The sequence below is a fragment of the Hemiscyllium ocellatum genome, chromosome 13 (genome assembly GCF_020745735.1).
Source record: "Hemiscyllium ocellatum isolate sHemOce1 chromosome 13, sHemOce1.pat.X.cur, whole genome shotgun sequence".
Taxonomy (NCBI): domain Eukaryota; kingdom Metazoa; phylum Chordata; class Chondrichthyes; order Orectolobiformes; family Hemiscylliidae; genus Hemiscyllium; species Hemiscyllium ocellatum.
The window spans coordinates 75,620,111-75,647,253 of NC_083413.1; the positions used below are offsets into that span (position 1 = coordinate 75,620,111).

The following is a 27,143-nucleotide window of genomic DNA, read 5'->3' on the forward strand; positions in this document are numbered from 1 at the left end:
GCATCAATCACCCTGTGGCCCAACTCCCCCTCCCACTCTGCTGAGGACATGCAGGCCCTGGCCTCCTCCACTGCCGCTCCCTCACCACCCAACGCCTGGATGAAGAACGCCTCATCCTCCGCCTCGGAACACTTCAACCCCAGGGCATCAATGTGGATTTCACCAGTTTCCTCATTTCCCCTTCGCCCACCTCACCCCAACTCCAACCTTCCAGCTCAGCACCATCCCCATGACCTGTCCTACCTGCCTATCTTCCTTTCCACCTATCCACTCCACCCTCCTCTCTGATCTATCACCTTCATCCCCACCCCCATTCACCCATTGTACTATTTGCTACCTTCCCCCACTCTCCTCTCTGACCTACCACCTCCATCTCCACCCCCATTCACCTAATGTACTCTATACTACTTTCTCCCTACATGCACCCCCCTCTCATTTATCCCTTCACTCTGCAGGCACCCTGTCTTTATTCCTGATGAAGGGTTTTTGCCCGAAACATCAATTTTCCTGCTCCTCGGATGCTGTCTGATCTGCTGTACTTTTCCAGCATCACTCTGATCTAGACCCAAATACATTCCACTGACAGACCAGAGATTTAATTTTGTTTGGAAAACACCAAGAAGGGAAATGCGAACATTTTTCTGCATTAAATTACTGTGATCTAGAATGCATAACCTGTCAGGTTTTGGTAACAGATTCAGTCGTAGCTTTCAGAATGAAAATGGTTAGAGCCTTGGAGAAGAAAGCATTTCCAGGGGCATAAAGGGAAAGCAGTGATGTGTCCCTCTTCTGTCCCTAATTCCAATCCGGAAGAGCCAGGTTTAAGTCCCACTGCTCCAGAGGTGTGCAATAACATCCCTGAACAGGTTGATTAGAAATATCTACCCAGACTTGATGGGCTCAATGGTTTCCTTATGTATAATATAATTCTACGATTGAACAACTCTACAAAAGCCATAGCTTTTGGAGTTGCATGTTTCCCTCTGAGCAGTCCACTCATCCATTCCTGGAGAAAGAGAAAAAGGCTGAATGCTGCAAACTCAAAACGGCTATGTTGGCATTTGCAAAGAGAAAAAGAACATGTTTGATTATCATCAGAGCCACGGGAACTTCTGCCAGCTCCAAACTAACATGGAACAGCTACTGTAAACACACTGGCTTTGGTAGAGTCCATGCCCTGCTGTAAAAGGTCTGAGAAATATGAAAATGTCAGTGTTTGTTAATTTACTAATAGCTGACTATTCCTAACCCCTCTGGAAGCACAAAACCTACTATCCTCGACAGAGTAATGGACAATTCAACACAGTTTGACATCAGCAATAATTTACACTTATCGGTGCTGTTAACACAGTGAAGTACTGACAGGCTAACTAAAAACCTGATGAATGAGTTGCTTTTAAGAAGCATCATGAAAAAAATGAGAAAAAGCCAGACGGGTTTGGGGACAAAGTTCTGCAAAATAGGCTTAAAGAGCAATTAAAATCAGGGGTGTGTGTGGGGCCAAATTTGTGTGTGGCTGGTAGAGCAGTTACGGTTCTAGACAACAAAGGCAGAGATGAAGGTTTCAAAAGCTGATGAGCTGAGGCAGGGGATGTTCTGTGGAAGTTGGCAATCATAGCATTCAAGCAGTTCTCTGGTAAGAGATATCAGTGTCAAATATGACATCAAGTTGGTGGCTAGGGAACGGAGCTTGTGGCTGGGATTGAAGACAATCCAAATATTTTGAGCTTCCAAATATTTGGTTGGAGGCAATTTCTGCTTCTCTGGAACTGGATATTGGATAAGCAGTTGTAAAACCTGAGACAGCGAAGTGGTATGGAAGCAGGTCTGAATGTCCACAAGCAAAAATGTGGAGTCTGACAAGTTGTTTTCAGATGATGTTGCTGAAACGCAGCATGGAAATGAGAATTAAGAGGAACTAACAATAGCTTTTTGGTCAGTCCAGAAGTGGAAAGATATAGAAGCAGGAGGAGAAGTTATTGTGGATGAATCTTAGGCTATGACTGGAGAGACAAAAAAGGCTGATATTCTTTTGAACTATTTTTAACATTGATAATCTGGCTAAATCTTGTCAGTGAGTATCTAATGCACACAGTGTCATGAGAAATCAATGATGGATTGTTTTGAAAGTGTGTGGCAATTGCTTTATAGATTAGATATCAAATACCTACAGTAGTTAGCTCATACGTTGTTGCAATCCTGTCCCTAACCTTGAGCTGAAGTGTGTTTATTGGTACAGAGTGTGATTACAGATTTCATCAGTATAATTATTTATCTTCTACTTTCTAACTGACAGAAGCCTTGGGAACAAAGCTGGGTTACTGACATAGAAATTAATTTATTTGTACTCACCTTCAGTGGAACTTAATGCCCCCAAATGAGTTTAGTGGCAGGGTGGATCTTAATGTCTAATGATTGTCTCATCCTGTCACTGTTAGTATATAAGCATCAATGAGAAAAGCACTCAATTCATGGGGAACCCAAAGAGCAAAACCCTGTTAGAATTTCTCGTGGTGGGGTAGTTCCTTTAGACAAACTCTCAGGGACCTCCACTTCCCCTTCCCTTTCCACCCTCACTGCTCCCCTCTCAGTGGTACTGCCTGATGTGGACAGCTGTTTGCTTCTGAATGGGCAGTACCTCTCTTCTGGATTTTGGGGCAGACTCACTGCCGTCCACTTAAGTGCCTGTTTGATGCTTAACATAGTTGACCTTCCCCCAGAGGAAGTGTAGCGGGGCTCTTGCTGGATCTATAGCTGATGGGCAGGTTCCCTGCATTAAATACCACCCACTGTGTGGGATTAACCACACACCCCAAATTGGAATGACTTTGATTGAATTACATCGTGTACCAGGATAGAGTCTGCAGTGTGTTGTTCAGGGATCTGTAATGCTAACCTTCTTCAAAAGCCAAATCTTCATACCTCCATTCTTGAAATGACTCCCCCATCTCTAAGCTCTCCATGAATTGGGAAGGTGATATTGGCAGCCAAAGCTGTTATCTACTCATAGAGTCATGGAAACAGAACCTTCCATCCAACCAATCCATGCTGACCTTAATCCCAACTAAACCAGTCCCACTTGCCTGTGTTTGGCTCATATCCCTCAAAACAGTTCTTATTCATGTACATAACCAAATACCTTTTAAATACTGTAACTGTACCCGCTTCCATCACTTCCCCTGGAAGTTCATTCCACATAAGAACCACTGTCTGTGTAAAAATATTGCCCTTCACGCCTTTCTCCTTAGTCCTCCAATTCCTTCAGTCTGATGCACTACATCTATGGCACTGAGAACACCCATTCTCAAGTATTGTAACACTGTTGTATCATTCCTCCGCTGACCTCTCCACTGTGGTCTCTTTTACCAGCTCCCGTCTATGAACTTTTCCGTGGCTCTGCCTTCATTTTGTTGCCTAAATGCCTTTATGAGAGTGAAGCATTTATGTCCCACACACAGTTAGCTACTATACTATTTGTTTTTCAGTCTCTTACGAAATATCAAGGGTTTAAAAAGCTCGATTCACTGACGATCCAGTTTATCATGTTGCAATTCTCCGTTAATTTTTCTACAAAGACAAATATCAGAGGGAGGGGCCAAATGACCCATCTCACATTCACTCTGTGCAATTTGACGGAATACAATCAGTAACTTTTTTTTTAATTTAACTGAGAATGACTTACACTCACTAAACCTTGACCACGATTTCAAAACTATCCATCAGCCTGCTCTTTTGAGTCAATCAGTGAACTTTCAAGAAATATATGTTTGGAAGCACCAAAATGGGTGGAGTTGGGAGCTGGTGACAAAGATGCATAGTGAGTTACCACCATCGCATGTCTAACAGAGGCTGCACCCATATCTATGGAGAATTATATGGAGACAATATGTAGGCCTGGAATGGGGAGAGGTCAATGGTAATATTTTAAGGCAATACTGAGATAACTGAGGTGTAGCAGGAGAGAGACAGTCCCATAGATAATGGCATTGCCACCTTAGGGCCAGTGTAGAGGAAGGTAAGAGATATCAATGTTTTTGTATCTGTCCGAGAAACAGTCTTATCGCTTCCTTTGTGAGCCGCTGAAAACAAATGGTGTGGGAAAGGTTTAACACAACAATCATGATTTACTGAATGGTGTGTAGTGCGAGGGGTTAAATAGCCTACTTCTGCTTATAATTCATATGCTCACATGCATATTATGCTCTTTTGCTTTCAATACTGACCAATCAAGGTAAACTGTTCTTGGACAATCCAGTGTCAAGACTTTAAATGGTCGCGTCAGGTGTATTTGCTCCTGAGGGATATGAAGTGTGGGAAGTGAAGAGGAGATATATTAAAACAACAGAGAAGTGGGAGTCAGTTCTGAGTAATGATGAAGAAGAGGGGAATACTGAAGATTCTGAGATCATGCTTTGAGCCAAGCAAAGCTAATTGGGAAGTATCCTGTATTCAATGTCCTGTATTACTCAAAGAAAAGTTGTAATGATGGAATTGAGATGATTCATAGTTTTACATTTGTACACTTACTTAAAATCTGTCAATCAAAGCACGTGAATGGCTTGTTCTGGTCAAAATCTCATTAAAATGCACAATTCTACTCACTGGAAGGTGAGCAAAGCATGTCTGAGGGTGTGTGGGAATGAAACAGTGACCAATTGTTCTGCAAGAGGAACTTGCTTTCCTTGGGTTTTGCTACTGAATGAGTGAAGTATGCAATCTGAGCCAACTCCAGAATGCACAGGAAACTAGAGTGCACAAACTAAAGCTGGTACCTACAATGTAACAGAATTTGTGACAGCCATGCAAATATTTTGTAAGTTTGTATGTGCATATTTTGAGGCTGAAATGGATATCACGTTGGATGTCTCCATCAGTTTCTGAATTGGAACTTGGTGAGAAAGCAGAACTCCTTTTAGTTTCCTTTTGCAGTATTCTTGTGTTTGGCGATGTTTTCTGTTTGCAACAGTAGTCTTTTCAGTCCCCTACCTGTCCCCTTCACCTCTAGCTCCCTCAACCCTAACCTCCTTTTGGGTAGCTCTATCAGATTTTTCCACCACTACTGAGAGCTCTTGTCTCCCTTCCCCTGTCCCCAGTTTCTCCTGTAACTAAGGACCCCATCTCAACCTCATTGGCAGCAAGTCATGAGCTGTTGTTGACAGCTGCTGAGGAACTGGGAAAGCTAAAGGTGGCCAATAGTTGACCAGCTGTAGCTTGAATTCAGGCTGGCAAGTGGGTCTTTCTGTTCATATGTGAGTTATGATCGTAGAGTCCTTAGAAATGAATCTTTAGTGTGTTGAGCTGTGAAGTGTGATTTTACAAATATTGGAAAAGCATACGCTTCATAAAACTTTGAATCACAAAATCATTGAGGATTCTCTCAGTCCGCTGCGATAATATCTGAAACAAGAAAGGTGAAACCTCCAATAAACAAAAGAGATCCTCTAACATTGACTGAAGACTGTAATAACTCCCATGGATAAGCTTGAAGACTATCAAAAAAAATTCTCATGGGATGGTACTGAATGGTAAAATACCATCTTGCTTGATGTATAATCAGTTCTAAAATGAATGCCACATCATAAGCTTGTGATAAAACATTCCAAGTTCTATTGATCCACCATGTGGATAAAACAATCCCCCCACTGTCTATCCAATAATTCCCAATTTTCCAAATATCGGAATGATATTTCATATCTTCATCCTGTCAATTTCATGATAATTTTGGAACCTTTATTAGAATCACCATTATCCTTAACCTTCTTTGTTTCAGTGAAGGAAAACACTTTAATTTTTGAGACTGCCTTTGTGCTCATGAACTCTCAGTCCCAGTATCATTCTCATCCAACAAGGCGGTACGCTTTCCATGGCTTGAAAATCCATCCGATGATGCTGATAAAGAACGCTCCGTTTTGGCCTGGTTAAGGCTTTAGCTGAAAAGCGAGCTGTTAATTGCGTACAACATTCTTTTGCAATCACTGTTCCTTTGCATAAAACCCGGGATCTCATTATCCCTTTTGATAGAGTTTTAAGCTTAACTATCTTGACTTGGCTGGATGAATGATGATCACATAGGCAAATGATGTAGTGGGCATTGTGACACAAATGATATGCATTTAGCATATATTTACATAGCATGAGGAGAAACTTTGCCCCTTTTGGTTCAATGGGGATGAGGTGTCTCCAGCCAGGCCTCCAAAGTGAGCTATTAAGAGTAAAAAAGAAATCAGAGATAGATCCAACTCAATCTTCTGGCTCCAGCACTAATTTGCCATGGCGCTGAGGAGCTGATGATATTCTCCCTGAACCTTGTTCCAGTACATTGACCCCACTCCCCTCCTAATGCTCAGCAGCCAGTCAGTTGCAGTAGACAGCTCACCACCTCCTTCTGCTAGTTGGTGACCGACATGACAAGCAAACACCTCACCACTTGACTTACAGGAAAAACATGCAAGTTATCTTTGAACGTACTCTGTGATAATACAAACAGCTTTGATAAATTAACCCATTCCTGACATTGCAGGCAGTAATATTTGGAAGGGGGTGGGGTGGGTGGGGGGAGTGGGGAACACAGAAAGTGCCTCTTGAAGAAGCCAGCCTAATTTATTGGCTAAAAATGTATAACTGGATTTGTTTGAATAATTAACCAATAATACAAATGTTTTTTTCAATTCCGGTTACTTATTGACAAGTGCTGCAGCTGATTGTTTTCTTGGTGACCTGATGAGTTGCATTTCCTCACTCGATTTCAGTTTAAGTGCATAGAGCTCGTCGGAGCTGAGGGAACAGGGTAGATTGGAAGGTTTTTGGAAATTTTCTGCATGCACTGTAACTGGAAGGTCAGGCAGTGCTGGTCAGTGTTCAAGGGGCCATAGACCTTTCTCTCTTCGCAAATAAACGGAGAAGCCGTCAGACAATTATCAAAGGTCTAATTGAATGGGTGATTGCTGATTGTGGTGCCGTGGAAGGTTTGTAACAATGTCACGGGTCGTGCTTCGAAGACCTCTCCTGGCGCATCTGACAGGCTGTAGCTTCCTGGCGCAGGTTGAACGAGGTTCTGCTCCCCTGGCGCAACTGGGCTCCTGGTGCAGGTCGTTCAGCCGCAGTATGTACGCTAATGCTGAGCTCACAATTCCTCCACCCCCGGCCCTCCTGCAACCTCTTGTTGTCCCCAAAAAACTACTGCTGGGACCCGGACCCTCGAACATCTCCACTCGTGTCCAAGAGGCGGGTGGCAAGCAAATAATTGGGCACATGCACGTCGAAATGTTTGAGGTAAGCCCCTTTCATTCTATTTTCGTCTACTTGGTCACTTTTCTTTCAAAGGTGCATCTGCCCTCCAACCAATGCAAAGCATAGATGTTTCTGAGGATGTGAGAAACTGCTTCAGAAATAATAATCTTTGTTAAATAGCAGCATAAGTAGAGAGTTCACACGAAGAAAGTGGCAATGTCTGTCAAGTTGGGTCATTTAAAACTAACGAGGAGAAAGTGAGGACTGCAGATGCTGGAGATCAGAGCTGAAAATGTATTGCTGGAAAAGCGCAGCAGGTCAGGCAGCATCCAAGGAGCAGGAGATTCAACGTTTCACGCATGAGCCCTTCTTCAGGAAATTCCTGAAGAAGGGCTCATGCCCGAAACCTCGATTCTTTGGATGCTTCCTGACCTACTGCGCTTTTCCAGCAACACATTTTCAGCTCATTTAAAACTAAATGTATCTGTGTTCTTTGAAGTCAAAAAGCTAAAATTTGTTTTGCACCTGATTACAGCCATACAGACGTTCAAGGAATCATTTTGAACTCAGGCACAGAGTGTTGTTGAAGTTGTCTTCCAATTTTTTAAACTTTGTCTCAAATTTGTTTTGGTAGGGGACTGGAGGACTGTGTGGGGATTGAGGAGGGATTGGTGGGGAAGTCCTACAAAACAGGCAGCATTAGAGAGAGACCACTTGTATCACCCGTCCTGTTAATGGAATTGGATGTTAGCCAGTGAGCAGAACATGCAGCCCATCTGACAGTCCTGTTTTTACATTTCCATCCAAGATGGACTTTTACCTGGATAAGTTTTCAATTCTCATCTACTCAGTTCTCCCTCACCACCACTTCACTGGCTTACACATATGCTGGCTGCCAGTTAAGAGGTTCGGTGGGGGGAAGGGGTTTGGGATTGGGAGGGGAGAGGGGAGGTGTGGTGGAGGGAGCTGTAAGTTTATTACTAAAACATCCCCCTTCCCCATCCAGTTGGGAAATTGATGGGATTGGGTGCTATGATGGTTTTGCATCCTAGTTGAATTGACTGTCCACTCGAGTCAGTTGAAAGGAACATAGAGACTAGGTATAAAAGTAGATCTCTGCCCAATCATGTGGGTATCTTCTCACACACATTAATCTAAAATGACATCACTACCCAACCTAACCATATGATCCATTTGAAGGAAGAGATATTTCCTGCATGATTTCAGCTTAACTCCAAAATGAGAGGCTGTCTTTTCTCTTGGTGATGTTTGCTGATCCTTTGTGCAGTTCCATTGTTTTCTATTTTCAGTTTTGTTATCCAGCAAGCATGTTCTTTCCTTTTACAACCATTATAATTTGTCAATAAGATGCACAGAGCTCCTCAGACCTAAATCCTCAATTTAAAGGAATCAGCGATAAGTTTAAACTCCTTCCCTTCCTTTTGAACTTATCCCTCTAGGCTATTCATGCTACAGTCAGTCTCTCAGCTTTGAGGGTCAAGTTATTTAGCAAAATGGCCCCAATAATTTAGTCACATGATCCTGGTATAGATTCTGTTGGTGATCACTACCTCTGTAAAGAGATCCTTTCTGATGTCTATTCTAAACTTGTCCTTCCCAACCTTGAATGCGCTTTGATGTTGTACAACACATTCTTTTTTTTTAATGTTGAAATTGCACACTGTTTGCAATTCTAAACCTTTACAAGCTAATAGATACATAGCAGAGTCTTTTTAAATTGCAGGCTGCTTTTAATAATTCGTTGGGTGCTCTGGTTTCCTCCCAAGATGTGCAGGATTGACCACGTTAAATTGCCCATAAAGTCCAGGTATTTGCAGATTAGATGGGTTAGCCATGGGCAATGCATGATTACAGGATGTGATGAGTCTTGGTGGGAGAGTTGGTGTAGACTTGATGGGCTGAATGGCTTGCTTCCACAGTGTAGAGATTCAATGATTCTGAATCTGCATATTTAATTTGTATTTGTATGTATCTAGTTTGCTCTCATGTTCTATTTTATCCTTTAATCCTCAAATTTTAAAAATATCAATCTCAGTTTTAAAATTAACAACTATTTTAGTGTCAATTTCTATTACAGAAGAATTTAAAACTTTTACCATTCTTTGACAAAATACCTCTTACTTTCACTCCTGTAAGCTCTTTTAGACCACATCCTCTAGTTCTTGATTCCCAACTAGCGGAAATCATTTTTGCTAATCTGTTCTAACTCTTGCTTTTAATATGTTAAAACCTTTGATCAAGTGATTTCTCAACCTTCCAAATTCCACGAATCTTGAGAATACAACCCTTATTTTATGTATTCCCTCCTACTATCTGAACCTGAAGTAACCTTGTAAATCCTATAAAAATCCTTTACCTGAGTAAAGTTCTAACTGGACTAAACAGGGCAGGAAGGATGTTCCCAATGACTGGTGAGTCCAGAACCCAGGGATCACAGTTTGATTTATTTATTGTCACATCTATTTTGTTCCAAAAATACAGTGAAAAGTGTTTTGTGGTGTTGCCACTCTCTGCCACCATCTTAAAACACAGAAAAACAAACCAAATAATAGAATACTAAGGAGGAAAAATGAAGAAATAAAGTGTCTAACTTCTTGTTAAGTGCTCTGTCATGGGTTATGGGCTATTCGCCAGGCATGAATCCCATTTGCCATTGGAATGGAGGTCACCACTCTTCGATGCCATCTTGCCTGCACTGACACTCTCGCCACTATGGGTGTTTGCTGGACCTCGCCAATGCAGATGCCAATGATGCCAATGGGTACCAAACAGGCCCAAACTTAAGTCCACTACTGCCCAGTGCTGGACCCACTTTGCCAAAGCAGCTGCTGCCGATGCCAACAGGTCTCATACTGGGCCTAAACTTGCCTTCGCTGTCGCCTCCATGAAACTGCGCTGAAAGCAGGTACTGTCGGGTACACAAGCCCAACTCCACAGCCGCAGCCATGAGTTGACACCAAGAACACCTCGATGATGCAGCAGCCACCAGGAAGCCAAACTTGTCTCCGGTGCCACCATCATGAGTTTGTGCTGCTGGGCCCGATCACCACCAATACCACCGTCGCCACGGAGCTCTTCATCAAGAAGCAAGTAAAATAAAACAGAAGAGGATCAAAAAAAAGAGAGAAGACAGAAAAAAAGAGAAGCAGACAGAACTGACGAACTCGGGGGCCAGCCTCACTGCCATCTTACTGTAAGTTTACACATAGGAAGTCGGCATTTAGGACAGAAATGAGGAGAAATTTCATCACTCAAAGAGTGGTGAGCCTATGGAATTCACTACCACAGAAAGCAGTTCAGGCCAAAATATTGAATGTTTTCAAGAAGGAGTTAGAAATAATTCTTTCGACTAAAGGGATCAAAGGGAATGATGAGTAAACAGAAACAAGGTGATGATTTGGATGATCCGACATAATCATATTGAGTGCTGATGAAGGCTTGCAGTAATAAACGGCCGACTCCTGCTCCTATTTTCTATGGTTATGCATCTAAATCTAGACTACACTCTCTTCAAGGTCAACATATCCTTTGAGGTATGACACACAGTCTGCTAGGATAACTCCAGATGTGGTCTGAGCAGGGCTTTGTATAACATAAGGAGAAAGTGAGGACTGCAGATGCTGGAGATCAGAGCTGAAAATGTGTTGCTGGAAAAGCGCAGCAGGTCAGGCAGCATCCAAGGAGCAGGAGAATCGACGTTTCGGTTCCTGAAGAAGGGCTCATGCCCGAAACGTTGATTCTCCTGCTCCTTGGATGCTGCCTGACCTGCTGCGCTTTTCCAGCAACATATTTTCAGCTTTGTATAACATAACCTAAAGAATCTTTCCTGACCTAGATCTATAAGTTACATCCATGACTGTTGATGGAATATCAGAACTCCTCTTTCCAATGATACATGAGGAATTACTACTTTTTGTTTAAAGATTCTCCACATTTCCACTTCCATTTTTATTTTGAGTACAGCTTCCAACTAAAACAAAAATCTAGCTGAGAGTATCTTCTGATCTGTTTCTGATTCTCCAGTCTATGACCGTTTTCTCCTCTTGGCAGATTATGGACACGATAAAAGCTGGAATACAATATGCCTTTCAGACCACAAACAGCATGACTCTGGCAATCAGTGGCTCTGGCCACGCAGCGATGGAAGCAGCCTTAGTTAACGTGGTGGAACCAGGCGATGTGGTGCTGATTGGAATTCACGGTGTGTGGGGTGAAAGGGCAGCAGACATTGCTGAGAGAATTGGTACGAATTTTACACTTTCCTTACTTCATAATATTGAGCGCTTCCGACTTTGAGTTTTCTCCCTCCTTAAAGAAATGTGCTGTCACTTAAACAACTGGATAGCTTCTCAACAGTCTGTTGACAAGTAATGGATTTTACGTAGTAAAATATTGAGACAATTATCAATTATTTCCTTCCTCCTTTCTGGAAAGGATGAGATGCGCCGGAGGGCATCATCAACCACATGGGAGGGGAAATTGTGGTCTTTAAAGAAGGAGGCCATCTGGTGTGTTCTGTGGAGGACCGGTTCCCTCCGTGACTACTTGGTCAGGTCCACGCTCCCCAACAACCCCTCCTGGCACCTTCCCCTGCAACCGCAGGACACCCTGCATCCACACCTCCCCCCTCACCCCCATCCAAGGCCTCACATCCATCAAAGTTTCACCTGCTCTTCCACACTTCCTTTCAAGCATTGTCTCTGAGTGTAAGGGCTGATGGCAGGTCTCCACCGGTGTGCCTATCGTTAGCAACAAGAATGAACAGATGAGGTGGATGCCTGATAATGGCAACAGGTTAAACTCAAAGCTGTGGTGATTCACGTGAGACCAGGAAATGGGTCAAGAATGGGCTGAGGGGTGAAAAAAAGCCAATGGCGTTGTCTGGTTAGGGGAGCAGTGTCCAAGTGAGATCGAAGGACTGAGCATAGAATTGGGATCACTGGCTTGCTGACTGACAAGCAATGCAAGCAGGTCAAATTTCCAAATGGTACTGACATAATGTGCGAATAGTAGAAAGAGCAGCTCAGCCTCCTTCACAATGAATGTGGTCAAAGTAAGTAAGTGGGCAGCTAATGTATTTCATAAGCAATGGAAATGTAATGTGCTCCGCCAGCACTGTTAAAGTAAGGATGGATGAGGTAGAAAGAGACCTTGGAACCTTAGAAATGTCTATTGATCAATGAGCCTAAGTAACTTTGCAGGGGAGCTGGTAATGTAATGGCAATATTATGAATAATCCAAAACCCCAATCCAATGTTCTGGGGACATGTGTTCAATTTGCACAACAGCACACACGATAAAATTTGAATTCAATAAAATCTGGAATTGTAAAAACCTATCTCACTCATTTAAAAATCACACAACACCAGGTTATAGTCCAACAGGTTTAATTGGAAGCACACTAGCTTTCGGAGCGACGCTCCTTCATCAGGTGATTGTGGAGGGCTCGATCGTAACACAGAATTTATAGCAAAAATTTGCAGTGTGATGTAACTGAAATTATACATTGAAAAATTGATTGTCTGTTAAGCCTTTCAACTGTTAGAATACAGTGATAGTTTCACTTCTTTCATGTGTAAATCACAAAACCTTTTTTTAAAAGTTGCATTCTCGGGTTAGCTGTTAACAATAGTGATAGCTAGACAATATGTTGAAGGTGTTGGCCCCCTGTGTTCTCTGTCTATGCCATGGTGTTTAGATTGATTCTAATCTAACTTGTACTTTGCTCAAAAACTGCATGCATTCATGTAGAACGCTGAGCTCAAAAACTGCATGAATTTATGTAAAACTCTGTTTTCTCACTTTTTAGATTAGAATCAATCTAAACATCATGGCATAGACAGAGAACACAGGGAGCCAACACCTTCAACATATTGTCTAGCTAACACCATTGTTAACAGCTAACCCAAAAATGCAACTTTTTTTAAAAAAAGGTTTTGTGATTTACACATGAAAGAATGTGTATTGGTACACATGGTATTCTAACAGATGAAAGGCTTAACAGACAATCAATTTTTCAATGTATAATTTCAGTTACATCACACTGTAAATTTTTGCTATAAATTCTGTGTTACGATCGAGCCCTCCACTATCACTTGATGAAGGAGCTTTGCTCCGAAAGCTAGTGTGCTTCCAATTAAACCTGTTGGACTATAACCTGGTGTTGTGTGATTTTTAACTTTGTACACCCCAGTCCAACACCGGCATCTCCAAATCATGTCTCACTCACGTTAGGGAGGAAATCTTCTATCCTTACCTGCTCTATGTGTGACTTCATCCCCACACCAGTGTGGTGGTCTCCTAACTGGAAAGGAAATCATTTAGTTGGATCAAAATGCTACAAATCCTAAAAGGAAAACTAAGCCGACCTATGCTATGGAAACAACAACAGTGAAGAAACACCAACAGTGAAATTCTCCAGGGCAATTAGGGATAAGCAATAAATGTTGGACCAGCAGAAATCCCTACCTCCCATGACTGAATTAAAAAATTGATGCAAAGCAATGAAAAAAATTCTAGCATACATAACTTTAACTAGGCCACATTTAGAATGTTATCAAGATTCGAGTGGCGCTGGAAAAGCACAGCAGGCCAGGCAGCATCCAATGGACAGGAAAATCAACATTTTGGGCATCAGGAATGGGGCTGGGAGACAGGAGTGGAGAGACAAATGGGGGGGGGGCAGCTGGGGGCAAGATAGATGAGAGTGCAATAGGTGGATGGAGGTGGGGGTGAAGGTGATAGGTTGGAGAGGAGGCTGGAGCAGAGAGGTGGGAAGGAAGATTGACAGATGGGACAGGTCATGAGGACAGTGCTGAACTGGAAGGTTGGAACTGGGGTAAGGTTGGGGAGGGGAAATGAGGAAACTGGTGAAGTTCACATTGATACCCTGGGTCCTGAGGTGGAAGATGAGGCGTTCTTCCTCCAGGCATCGGGTGGTGAGGGAGTGGTGATGGAGGAGGCTCAGGACCTGCATGTCCTCGGCTGAGTGGAAAGGGGAGTTGAATGTTCGGCCATGGGGCAGTGGGGTTGATTGGTGCGGGTGTCCCGGAGATTTTCTCTGAAGCACTCTGCATATAGGCACCCAGTCTCCCCAATGTAGAGGAGACCGCATCGGGAGCAATGGATACAGTAAATGTGTGGAAGTGCAGGTGAAACTTGGATGGATGTGGAAGGTTCCTTTGGGGCCTTGGATGGAGGTGAGGGTGAGGTTTGGGCGCTGGTTTTGCAATTCCTGCGGTGGCAGGGGAAGGTGCCAGGACGGGAGGGTGGACTGTTAAGGGACGTGGAGGGAATGGTCTTTACGGAAAGCGTTAGGGGTGGGGAGGGAAATATATGCGGAGGTTGGTGGGGTGGAAGGTGAGGACTGTGCAGTTCTGTCCTTGTTGCGGTTGGACGGGTGTGGTTCATGGGCAGAGATGTGGGACGTGGATGAGATGTGCTGGAGGGCACCTGGAAGGGGAAAGTGAGGTCTTTAAAGAAGGACCAGTTCCACCACGGAACAAACCAGATGACCTCCTTCTTTAAAGATCACAATTTCCCCTCCCACATCGTTGATGATGCCCTCCAGCTTTTCCAGCACCACTCTAATCTTGACACTGGTCTCCAGCATCTGGAGTACTCACTTTTGCCCACATTTACAATATTGTGTACCATTCCAGTCACCACACTACTAGAATGGTGGAGAGGCTTTGGAGAAGGTACAAGAATGGTTTACCAGGATGTTGCCTAGTTTCGATGCTATGAGGAGAGATTGGACAAACTTGGGATTGTTTTCAATTGAACATTTCAGAATGAGGGATGACCTGATAGAAGTTTACAAAATTATGAGAGACATGGATAGAATGGACAGTCGGGAGTCTTTTTCATAGGGTAGAAATATCTATTACTTAGGGACATTGGTTTAGGGCAATAGAGGATAAATTTACAGGAGATGAGAGGCAAGTGTTTTTACAGAGAGGGTGGTAAGTACCAGGAATGCACTGCCAGAGGAGATGGTGGAGGCAGATACAATAGCACCATTTGAGAGGCATCTTTACAGATAAATGAATAGGCAGAGAATAAAGGGATATGGACCACGTAGAGGCAAACGACTTTTAGTTTAGAAAGGCATCATGTGTCGGTATAGTCTTGGTGGGCCGAAGGGTCTGGTCCTGTGTTGTACTGTTCTTTGTTCAGTCAAAACAGTGGTTTGCACTGAGAGGGCATTCTGAATGTTATACTGTTCTGATCAGCCCTCCATCCAGATAGTTATTCTGCAGGGGTTACGGGTCTTAAATATTTACCCTGAAAAAATGTGAAGGCATACTTTTATGTAAGCTTTATAGACCTCAACAACAGCGGCTGTAGAGACTGGGTTGTTAAGCAGAGTTTAAGCTGAGATAGACAGATTTTTAATGAGTGAGGGAAACAAGAGTTATTGGGCAAAAAAGGTATTGAAGGTTATAAGATCAGCCATGATATCATTGAATGGACAGGAGAATTGAAGGGCTGAATGGTCTGCTTTAGCTCCCACATTTTATAATCTTAAGCTCTGTGCTGTGGACTTCCCGATAGCTACTCTATTTTCTCTCTGTCTCCCTGGTGTTCTCAAGGTTTTCCTGTGTCATGCTCTCTCTTTCGCTCTCCTGCCCTGATTTGGGTCATGCTGTCTCTCTCTCTCTCTCTCTCTCGCGTTCTCTCTCTCTCTCTCTGATACAGATATTGCTCCATCTCTGCTGCTCTGATCTGGGTATCTTCAAGGTTTTCCCGCACAATAATAACATGCTGCAGGCTCATGCCCCAGCCTGCTCATGCTCCACATTGAAATCAATTATCTGGTCAACGTTCCCAGATAAATGCAACAGAATCAGATGAGTACTTGTAGCTGTCATGGAGGCTTCAATCAAAGGACAACTCCTCAGATCTTTTATTGTCAGCAAAGTTATTCACTGGAAAAGCTCACAATCTGATATGGTGCTGCTGCGTACCAAAGAGGCCATCTGACCCCTTGAGTATAACAGCAATTAAGACTTTCAACTTGCAAAAATATTGAGTTTTCTGTTAACTTAGTGGTAACCAGAACATTATGTTGAAATAGATCCAGATGAAGACTTGACACCACAGTGATGTTATCCTGTCACTTTGTATTTAAGGTGGCGATGTCAGGAGATTTGTTAAACCTCCGGGTGAAATGTTCACCTTGCAAGAAATTGAGCAGGTTTGTCTTAGATCATCTACTTGCATGTGTGCATGGACGTGTCCGTGTGTATGTCTTGGGGTTATGCCTCTTCTCCCTCCTTCAATTAGTGGAAACTTAGTGACAGTCATAAAAATAAAGATTGTAGTCCTCTAAATAATTGACTGTCATTTGTAAGGGTTGGAACCTCAATCAGAATAAATTAAGGTCTCTATTGATTTGGTTTCTGATTCAAAAGTCAGAGCGGTTTGTGGGGGCGGGTGGGGGCAAGAGTTGGACAGAACACTATGGCACCACCTACTGGTCAATGTGTTAGTGCACCCAGACCAAAGCAGCAAAGGACCCTGAGCTCTCATTGTTTGGCCTTAGAATTTCTACTTCATCAAAGCACATGCATTTTGATGTGAGTAGTTAGTTTCTGAGGTCACTCAACAATGTTGGGCAAATTAAGAGAATCTTGGATGGTCTTTCACTCTCATCTGATGCAGCACGCTGGCTCAGTGGTTAGCGCTGCTGCCTCACAGCACTAGTTCACAACCTGAGTTCAATTCCACCCTTAGGTGATCGTCTGTGTGGGTTTCCTCCTGGAGTCCTAGGATGTGCAAGTTATTAGGATTGGCCATAGTGTCCAGCAAGGTGTGGCTGAGGTGGGAAATGGGAAACATAGAGTGGGCCTGGGTGAGGTGCTCTTTGGAAGGTTGGTGTTCACTTGATATGGCCTGTTTCCACACTGTAGGAATTCTATGATGGTCTCAAACTTTAATCCATGAATCACTAGTCACTGTTTTAAAAGAAATGGTTTGTCCAACTAAGAGAGATGAGGATTTTTTTTTGTCCCTCAAAGATTTGAGAGTTTTTAGAAGTGTTATCCTCACAAGGCAGTCAAACCAAAGTCTATGAATTGTGCTTAAACTCTTGGGAAGCAAAAGGTTTCCAGGGAGTGAGGGCGGAGTAGTTGGCAATGTGGAGTTGAGATTACAATCCGATTGGCCATGATCTTATTAAATGGTTGAGCAGGCTGGAGCACCCAATTGGTCCACATCTGTTCCTAACTTGTAAGCTTATATGAGTAGAGAGACTTTAGTATTTCATTGTGCGTGGGTTATTGAAAATCGGATGCAGAGGTGTGCCAGTACACTCCTGGAACCAGTCATGTATTTTGATCTCTGAGATTCTCTTTAGGGTGATTATTCCATGTTCAGCTCTGATATTGGCTGAGCCTCTAAAGTATTTTCCTCTCTTGGTTCCCAGACTCCACTGATGTCTCATGCCTGACATTTGCACTCCCAATTTGGTTAGGGAATGGTAGAAGGTGCATTATTGGGGCAGTCATTATAATAACTTCCAATAACAGAGTGTGAAGCGGCTTTGTGATGGCAAGTTCAGTGACTGATGATTTGTCATCACGCTGAGCCTGTTTGCTCACAGGGTGAAAACTCTGTTTCTGATTCAGGGTAATCCAGTGCATTGAATGGGGATACATTACTCATGTTCAACTTCACAAAATGGGCAGGAGACATAGGCAACTCCAATGGCCATGCGTAGATCTGAAAGTTGATCTGTTTTTGCTGTCAGCTGTAAGCAGGTGCCATGTAAAAGATCTGTTTTGCTTCACAGGCTCTGGTGCAGCACAAGCCAATTTTGTTTTTCATCACGCACGGGGAGTCCTCCTCAGGTGTAGTTCAGGAAATGGATGGGATAGGACCTCTCTGTCATAAGTGAGTATGTGTCAATCACTCAATGCAGGCTCAACTCCACCACAGGTGACCTATAACCTTCATTTTCTGTTGACTCCTTCCATTAATATTAAAAGACTACAAGATTGCTGTCAGTTACTAAAAAATAAATCCTTCCTGCTCTTGTCTTTTCCCAGCAATAGCTGGTCAATTTATCCCCTCTTCAAAGTTACCTTCTAAAAATCATATAAATCTTCATTTCCACTCCTCCCCAAACTTGAAACTCTGCAAACTTTACATCACCTTTCACTTCTTTAACATTCAGATCAGAAATGTTGATCAATATCCTTTTTCTGTTGCTCCATTATGCTTTATGGTAGTGAGATCATTTTTCCTATTAAGACAGCTCAGTTCTTCATCAGCAGAGTTCCAATCAGACCTCCACTCCTAAAATATGTGCCTCAAACCTTAATGCTGCAGTCTGACATCTCTTCAGGTTCTGCCACTGGCATTCCACTTTCCAACTTCATTAGAAATTTACTTATGTACACTCAACACCTTTTGTAACTTTCTAATTATTCCCCTTCTCCATTGTTACTGTTTGAGCTTATCAAAGCTACCGCTAACTTGCCATTTTGGTCCAATATGTAGGCCGCCTTACATATAATATAATCTAGAACAATTCTGACCTTGACTTGCGATTTATTGCCATCATATTGCATGAGACCATCTAATTAATGCTCACATCCATACTTTAGTCAGTGGCTCACGTTCCATTTATTAATTAATTCGGAGGTTCCAAAAAACTTGCTGCCTGTCTCCCACTCCATTCCTTCAGAAGAGTTGAAAGTTTACAAATCCCAGGGGCCCAATGATTGAACATTCCAGAATGTTGAAATAGTGATCACATTTCAACACTGTATAGATTCTGGACAGCGCCTGCAATTGGCAGGGCAAAAATATAACTCCAGTATTTAAAAAAGGAGGGACAGAAAAGAATGGGGAATTACAATCCTGTTTGCCTGACATCCATTGTGGGAATAGTATATCAAGATATATAAAGGATATGATAACTAGACTCTTGGATAATAATGATCTGATCTGGCAAAAATAACAAAGTTTTATGAAAGGGAATATTTCTGACAAACCTATTAAATGTTTTTGATGATGTAACTAGCCAAGTAGATAAGCGGGGAGCCAGAAAATTTTCAAACACTTTAAATATTTTCCTACACAGATTAAGAAACAAAGCTAGAGTACCGGGATAGGGGGTAATATGCTGGCATGGGGGGATGAACTAAAGGAAAGAAAACAAAACAGTACTTCTAAATGGTTCATTCTCAGGTTGGTAGGCTGCAGCTAGTGGGGTACCACAGGATCAATGCGGCTGTTCACAATCTAGCTCAAGGATTTAGATGTGGGGACTAAATGTAATATTTCCAAGCATACAGATGCCACAAAGCTAGTTTGGAATGTGTTATAAGGTTGATACTAAAAAGCATAAAGTGGATTTGGAAAGGCTGAATATGCAAGTGAATGCTAAATAGAATTTAATGTGGATAAGTGAGGTTGTCCACTTGGTCAGAGAAATGGCGATGCAGGATATTTATTAAATGATGAAAGATTGGGAAATGTTGATGTCCAAATAGACCTAAATGTCCCTGTTCATGAGTCACTGAAAGCTGACTGCAAATACAGCAAGAATTAAGATGACAAATGATTTGTTAGCCTTTATCGCAAGAAGATTTGAATACAGGATTAAAGAGGTCTTGCTTCAATGATATTAATCATTGGTAAGATAGCATCTGAAGTATTGTGCAGTTTTAGTCCCTACTTAAGGAAGTGTACACTTGTTTTAAAAGATTAAAACATGGATTTACCTGACAGATCCCTGGGATGGCAAGACTGTCCTATGAGGAGAGATTATTGAAAGGAGAGAGTATTAAAATCTAAAAGAATGAGAAGTGGTCTAATTGGAAATAAGAAATTTCTTAAAGGGATTGAGCAGGTGAATGAAGAAAGGGTGTTTTTGCTTGGCTGGGATTCTTGTCCCAGAGGACAAAGTCTCAGAACAAGAGGCAAACATTGTGGGACTGAGATGAATAGGACATTCCTCACTCATACAATAGTGAATTTCCAGAATTCTGTACCCCAGATATTCAATCATTGAGTATGCTCAAGGCAGTGATTGCTAGATTTCTTTTTATTCTTGAAATTGACGATACAGGGATAGAGTGACAATATAATTGCCATTTTTCTACATGTCTCTAATGTTGTTTCATTTCTGTCCAGGCATAACTGTTTGCTGCTGGTTGATTCTGTTGCTTCTCTTGGAGGGGTCCCTCTCTACATGGATAAGCAGGGTATGTATTTGTCTGATATTCTTCTCAAGAGTAGGCCATTAATCCTGCTGTCACCCTTGATCCTTTAATTCCTGTTTTGAGACAATGGGTATAAACTGTACATTGTGGATTCCAGAAGAAATTAATTCTCTTTCTAAAAGTGGCTATTTCCTCTTTGAGAAATATTGTAAGACGTTTGCAGCTTTTTGCATTTGGTCCTGCTGGAGCCTTATTGTTGTGGGATGGTGCTGCTTTGATTTACCTGCTAGCTGACGGTCAGGTACCTCTATTACTTCTATCCATGTTCACGGTTTGTTTTTACGTGACCCTGTTTTGTCCCCATTATTTGGCACAGGGTCAATGATGATGGTTTCAGGAATCATGTTTCACTGCATGTTTCAGAGTGGAACAGAATTTCTCCCTTTTCTTTGTCTCTCTCCCTCTGGGCTCCCCCTCCACCTATCTACTCACACGGTTGCTCCTTCCCACTAAATCAGCAGATTTATTCAAGTATATGAAGTACAGGCAGTTCTGGGATAACGCCTGTTTTGGCAGCGCGATTTGGCTATAACGTCGCTGAAGAATTAAGGAACAGTACTTTCGAGAATGCTAACCTCTGTATGCAAAAGCGCGAGTTCAGCAGGAATTGGTTCACGTGCTATGTTCTGTGCATGCGCTGATGTGCATCTGTGCTGTTCTGCGCATTTGCGATGTCAGCGCCAGTCTTTGTGACATACTGCACATGCTCCGATGTCAGCTGCCGACAGAGCAGCTTTCTGTGAGAGGTACTGTATAGAGAGCAGCTTTCTTACCTTTTTTTAAATGTACTGTGTTAAATTTACTTTTGCTTTAAGAAATACGATTTCAACCTTTATTCAGGCTGTGTGATACTTTGTGTTAGACATTTGAGTGATTTTTGAGCAATTGTGAGTGACATTTTCTGCTGATCTGCCCCTTCCTCCATTTTTCCCATAGGCCCCATCATTTCTATTGCTCGATTTTCTATGAAGTGAGATTTTGCTGGAACGTAACTACGGCATTATTGGAGAACTATCTGTAAAAAATACCTTATTGATAACAGCTTAGGTCAATTTTAATGCATCGCTGAGTATTTAGTTCATTGTGCTCAACTGACACAGCCATTTTTCTCCATTCAGATATTGACATCCTTTACTCAGGATCCCAGAAAGTCCTCAACTGTCCTCCTGGAACTGCACCACTTTCGTTTAATGACAAAGCCTGGTATGTAACTGCACATCTGCTCAGCAATGTAGTGATCACAGGGATCTGCAAGAAGCTGTGTTTGCTCTCACTGTTTCCATCAGAATGTGTATATGCACATGACATCAGGCCATTTGCAGTTCGGTGAGACCCTTGAATCTTGCCACTGCCAAGAAATAATTTATGAAACACCTGCATTGTCCTCCTCTGTTTATTCCTTCAGAGAGTAAGCATCCAGCACAGGTTCAGTTCCCCAGGCTTCTGACTTTCCTTCCTTGCTCATCTTGGAACCTACAGCATCACCCTTTACAAAGTCTCTTTTTGCTTAACCAAACATCCCTGAAACCAGCACTGAGTATTGAAAGATGAGGGAGGTAGGATGAAAGGATGGTTCAAAGGATTTATTTTGAGGAGACTTTTCGTTAAAGATCGAGAGGGAGAAAGGAGCCAACGTTCCAGAAAGAAGGACCACATCTGCTGAAAGTTGACCATTATGGAGCAGATCATCGTGGAAAAGTAAACCAAAGGTAGGATCAGAAGGAAAGCTGCAGAACTATTACAGGTTCCTTGAGGCGATTTGCAAATGAAGATTAAAAACTTTCTATTGAGAAAGAGGGTGTATCAAATAATATCAGCAAAGAAAGAGATGACAGAATTTTGCATTAATTGGGATCTTTAAGTCAGAACTGAGAGGGTAGTTGAGGGAAAAGAAGCTGTAGATAATGAGAATGTGGATTTCGGTCTCAGTGGCTGGTGGAGAATAAAGGATCGAGGTGGACAAACTTGTAGGGTTAGAGGTTCATTGTCTTGTTGATCAACCGGAATACGGTTTCTTAAAGTGAAACTTGGGAATGAATCAGACACAAAGGTTGCAGGCTGTTCGTCTTGGTGAAAGGAGGAGGCTGGCAATGGACATGGAATCTGGGACACGGATGTAGACTCTTTGGCAGAAGCATTTGGTTTTCCAGATGTTTGGTTGAAGGATACTCTGGCTCATCCATCGTTTGGCATCAGGTGAGAAGGACAGGAGTTGTAGAATGCAATCTGGGTGAGGACAGGATGAAGGTGTTAACAGAACGTCTAATAAAACTATCTGTATATAGATAACATTACTGAGGAAAAGCCATGGCAGCCTGAAGGTAATCACGTAGAACTGAAGGTGAAACTGCTGAGTTATTTTGATCATGTAGTCGAGGTATCTTGCAGTCTGTAACTTGGCTGTTGTGTTCCTACATTTTGTGGGTACATTTCAAAATTACTTAGTGTTGTGAAGCATTTGGACTTCTTGAACTTATGACAGGCTCCATGTAAACCCAAGTATTGGCAATGTCACTGTATGAATGAGTAATCCAGAAGCCCAGGTTAATGCTCTGAGGACACAGGTTCAAACTCACCTCAGTGGCTTGTGGAATTTAATTTTTTTTTACATACTGTTCATTTGTTGGGCTATCATTTATTGCTTGAGTTGACTTCTTGAATCACTACATACTTATAGTGTACCCAGACCCATATCCTTACCTGATCTGGCCAACATGCTACACCAGCATTACGTTAATGTGGTCAGCTCTCAGCTGCTTCTAAAATCATCTGATGGTCACTTCGTTCAAGGGGAATTAGGGATGAACAACAAATGCTCACCTTGCCAGTGATACTGAAGACGACTATACATCTCTAAATTGTAGAAAAGTTTACATTGTCCAAAAAGACCGAAATCTAATTTAATTAAATTGATTTAATCTAATCTAACCAAATCCAGCTCCAGTGGGTAAACCATAAACCAGCAATGATACAATTCCCAAAGATCTGCATCTGTTTCACTCCTCCAAGTGTTATATCTCCACACTGTTATCACTTCTTAAAAACTGAGAAGACAGTTTAAAACAACAGGAATTAGTGGAGTCAGTGGCAAGGTGATAATTTCATAGTATCCCTCGCGTGGAAACAGGCCATTTGGCCCAACAAGTCCATGCCAACCCCTGAAGAGTAACCCACCCAGACGCATTCCCATACCCTATTACTCGACATTTCGCCTGACCAATGACCTACAGGTCCCTGAACAATATGGACAGTTTAGTATGGCCAATTCACTTAAGCTGCATGTCTTCGGACTGTAGGAGGAAACCGGAGCACCCGGAGGAAACCCACGCAGGTACAGGGAGCTTGTGCAAACTCCACACAGTCAGTTGCCCAAGGTTGGAATCGAACCTGGGTCTCTGGCACTGTGAGACAGCAGTGCTAACCACTGAGCCACTGTGCTGCCCACAGGTGTCCCAGGTGACACCAAATGATGGTGTCCCAGCTGATGAGTCAATGTTAGCCTTGCCAATTGCTATGCACAAGCTCTTCCTGGTTTTTTAAGCCCCTGTTTGACTTTGGCCCAATAAAACTGCTGGGTTTATTTAATCACATTTAATAATCACGAGCAACAATTCAATGTTTCCAATAAATTCCGTGAATCCAACAGTTTACAGAACTCTTGGTCAGACATTGATGAATATGCCATGCCAACATTCCACATTGCTTCCACAAGTTAGCTTTTAACTTGTTTGAGCTCTCCTTTCCACTCTGTGTAGATCAGAGACATCAGTGCGGCTTGGCATCTCTGCACGTGTCAGAATGCCTGCAAGTGATGAGAAAGTGAGGTCTGCAGATGCTGATGATCAGAGCTGAAAATGTGTTGCTGGTTAAAGCGCAGCAGGTCAGGCAGCATCCAAGGAACAAGAAATTCGACGTTTCGGGCATAAGCCTTCATCAGGATGAAGGGCTTATGCCCGAAACGTCGAATTTCCTGTTCCTTGGATGCTGCCTGACCTGCTGCACTTTAACCAGCAACACATTTTCAGCTCGTGCCTGCAAGTGATGTAAATCACCAGAATGTCCTAAAAGCGCAGAACAGAACGTGAATTCTTTTTACAAAATATTCAACATCAATCTCAAAATGTTCCCCTTTCAAGAGTTTTCTTCATAAATTCAAACGTGGCCTTTGTGTGCTTTTGTTTCCACAGCCAGAAAATATTTAATCGGAGGAAGAAACCTACTTCTCTGTACCTCGATATGAGTTGGCTCTCTAACATCTGGGGCTGTGATGGGAGCCCAAGAAAGTACGATAGAGTTCTGCTCTTCCTTCATTGTTGCAAATAAGCGAGAGTCAGGAAATGTTGGGAAGGAAGGGGAGAGGAGGGAGCAGAGGCATGGGTAGGGTTGAGGAAGCAATTTGTGGGAGAGCTTCTGAAGGATATGGGAGGGGAGAGAAGAGGGAAACAGGGTGGTGGAAGAGTTTCAGAGCAACTGGGAGAGGGGAGGTAGAAATGGGGCTGGCGGGGGAGGAAGGAGAGGATGGGTGAAGGATTAAAGAGGGGTGGGCACTGGCGGAGTGCAAAGCAGTTGGGCGTGGACAGGGAGCAGGTGAACGTGGGCAGGAGCCCAATGGAGGGGGAAGAAAAGGGGGTGTGGGAATGAGGAATGAACATGCAAGTTGGAAGGAACAGGTGCAAGGGAGGGAGATCTCTAGGACAGATTGGCAGGGAAGGGAAAGGAGCAGGGGGAAAGGAGTTGTTCAGGAGAGGGAAGGAATGCCTGAGTGTCACTTACTCAAGGACCTCAGCTTGTACCTCGAACAAACACAGTTATCATGCCATGATGTGATTCCATTGTTTAATCCTAACCCTAGCAGCATAAATGTTGAGTAATAGCAAAGTACACAGAGATCTGAAATGAAAACAAACTGTCAGCACACTGTCAGAGAAACTCATCAGGTCTGGCACCATCTGTGGAGGAAGAAACAGTTACTGTTTCAAGTCCAATAGCTCTTTTTCAGAAAGGCATAAATGTTGGCTTTTCCCTTGAATTGGTTTTCTTGTGACAAAAGTTAAGGATGAAATGTTTTGACACAATGTGTCTTTTTTCAGCAATTGTCAAGTCTTTTACTACCAAATGACAACTTGTATTCCGAACTTAATAGATGTTCTTGCCATTGGTTTAAAATTAAACAAACTAAATCACTGGCTCCAAAAGGCCTCTTACAATATGACATCCATTCAAAACATACCTTCAGATATTCCCAGAGTGATTGAGTCACTTTTCCAGCACGTTTGGATCTGTGAATCTTTCTTCACTCAGATGTTCCAGAGAGGCAGAACTCACCAAGAAACAATGCTTTCAATAGACTTTGCTGGAAAAGAGCAGAATTCCAGGCCCACTATGGTTTGTGAGAATGGTGAACCTGACTGAGCTGAGAATTGAGCACTCTCACTCTTTTTACAGATACCATCATACGACCCCCATCACGGGCCTTTTTGCATTGAGAGAGGCGCTTGCAATTCTTGCAGAACAGGTGAGGACTGCTTGCTTTCTGAATGTTGCTTTAATGGTACACACACATTTCATGCCTTGCAAAGCACCATGTAGATTCCCGGGATAATAACAATTGGTTGGCAACTAAGAGCAGCCTTTTGTCAGGACTGGATCTAACTGAACTCATCTCCTTTTCAGGACAGCACAGCTTACTGTAGACTCAGTACAATATCTAACTTTACTCCTCTCCCAGGACAATACTTATTATCCATAGGTACTTATTGTACTCTCTAAATTTCTCCCATTTCTCTTGAGATGTTGGTTTCTTCCTAAGTACAAGCAAGGGCACTGGAAATTATCTGTATGCCCAGCTGGTTATTCTTCCTGCCTGACCCTCATGTTGCACTGGGAACAGCCTAGCCATACTGATAGTGTTCTCATTCCAGTATTCGTGACTGAAGACTTATCTTCAATGCAACAATAGTCGCAGGGTCGCTGGTTGATTGTAACACAAGAGATGCAGAGTGTGAGTTGAATTTCACAAGGGTTCTTGATGTCCGCAATCCCTAACCCACTCCATTTAAGAAGAAAAGATGGTTTTAAGTTGGACATACATTAAACAAGGCCGCTCCTGCTTTGATAACATGCTCTGGATGGTCTGAAGGAGGTGAGGGTAAGATTTAACACCCCTTCTTGGGAACATGTTTTACCCTCTGGTCAACCACGGTCCCAGCAGTGAGAGGATTCAGTAATGGATGCTGCTAGGACACAAGTAAGCCCTAGACATCTAGAATGGGGAGACATTGGGGAAGGCAGAGAGCACTGAGCGTGTGCTTCCCTGGCCAGGTTGGAGGTAACAAAGGAGAAGATTAGATTACTTAGTGTGGAAACAAGCCACACTGACCCTCAGAAGAGCAACCCACCCAGACCCATTCCCCTACATTTATCCCTTCACCTAACACGACAGGCAATTTAGCATAGCCAATTCACCTAACCTGCACATGTTTGGACTGTGGGAGGAAACCGGAGCACCTGGAAAAAAAACATGCAGACACAGAGAGTGTGCAAACTCCACACAGACAGTCGCCTGAGGCGGGAATTGAACCCAGGTCTCTGGCGCTGTGAGGCAGCAGTGCTAACCATTGTGCCACCGTGCTGCCTGAGAAATGAAATCTTGTGATA

At 42.8% G+C, this 27,143-nt stretch overlaps 1 protein-coding gene across 1 annotated transcript in view; it reads left to right on the plus strand.

Annotated features, from left to right (window-relative positions):
- Nucleotides 1-6,975: 6,975 nt before the first annotated feature.
- LOC132821368 (alanine--glyoxylate aminotransferase-like) overlaps nt 6,976-27,143 on the plus strand; it is a 33,096-nt gene continuing 12,928 nt past the window's right edge. The window contains exons 1-8 of the mRNA XM_060833950.1: nt 6,976-7,272; nt 11,302-11,494; nt 16,386-16,450; nt 18,047-18,147; nt 20,398-20,468; nt 21,605-21,689; nt 24,674-24,769; nt 25,932-26,001. Coding sequence (XP_060689933.1) covers nt 6,976-7,272; nt 11,302-11,494; nt 16,386-16,450; nt 18,047-18,147; nt 20,398-20,468; nt 21,605-21,689; nt 24,674-24,769; nt 25,932-26,001 — 978 coding nt within the window. The remainder of the gene's footprint in view (nt 7,273-11,301; nt 11,495-16,385; nt 16,451-18,046; nt 18,148-20,397; nt 20,469-21,604; nt 21,690-24,673; nt 24,770-25,931; nt 26,002-27,143) is intronic.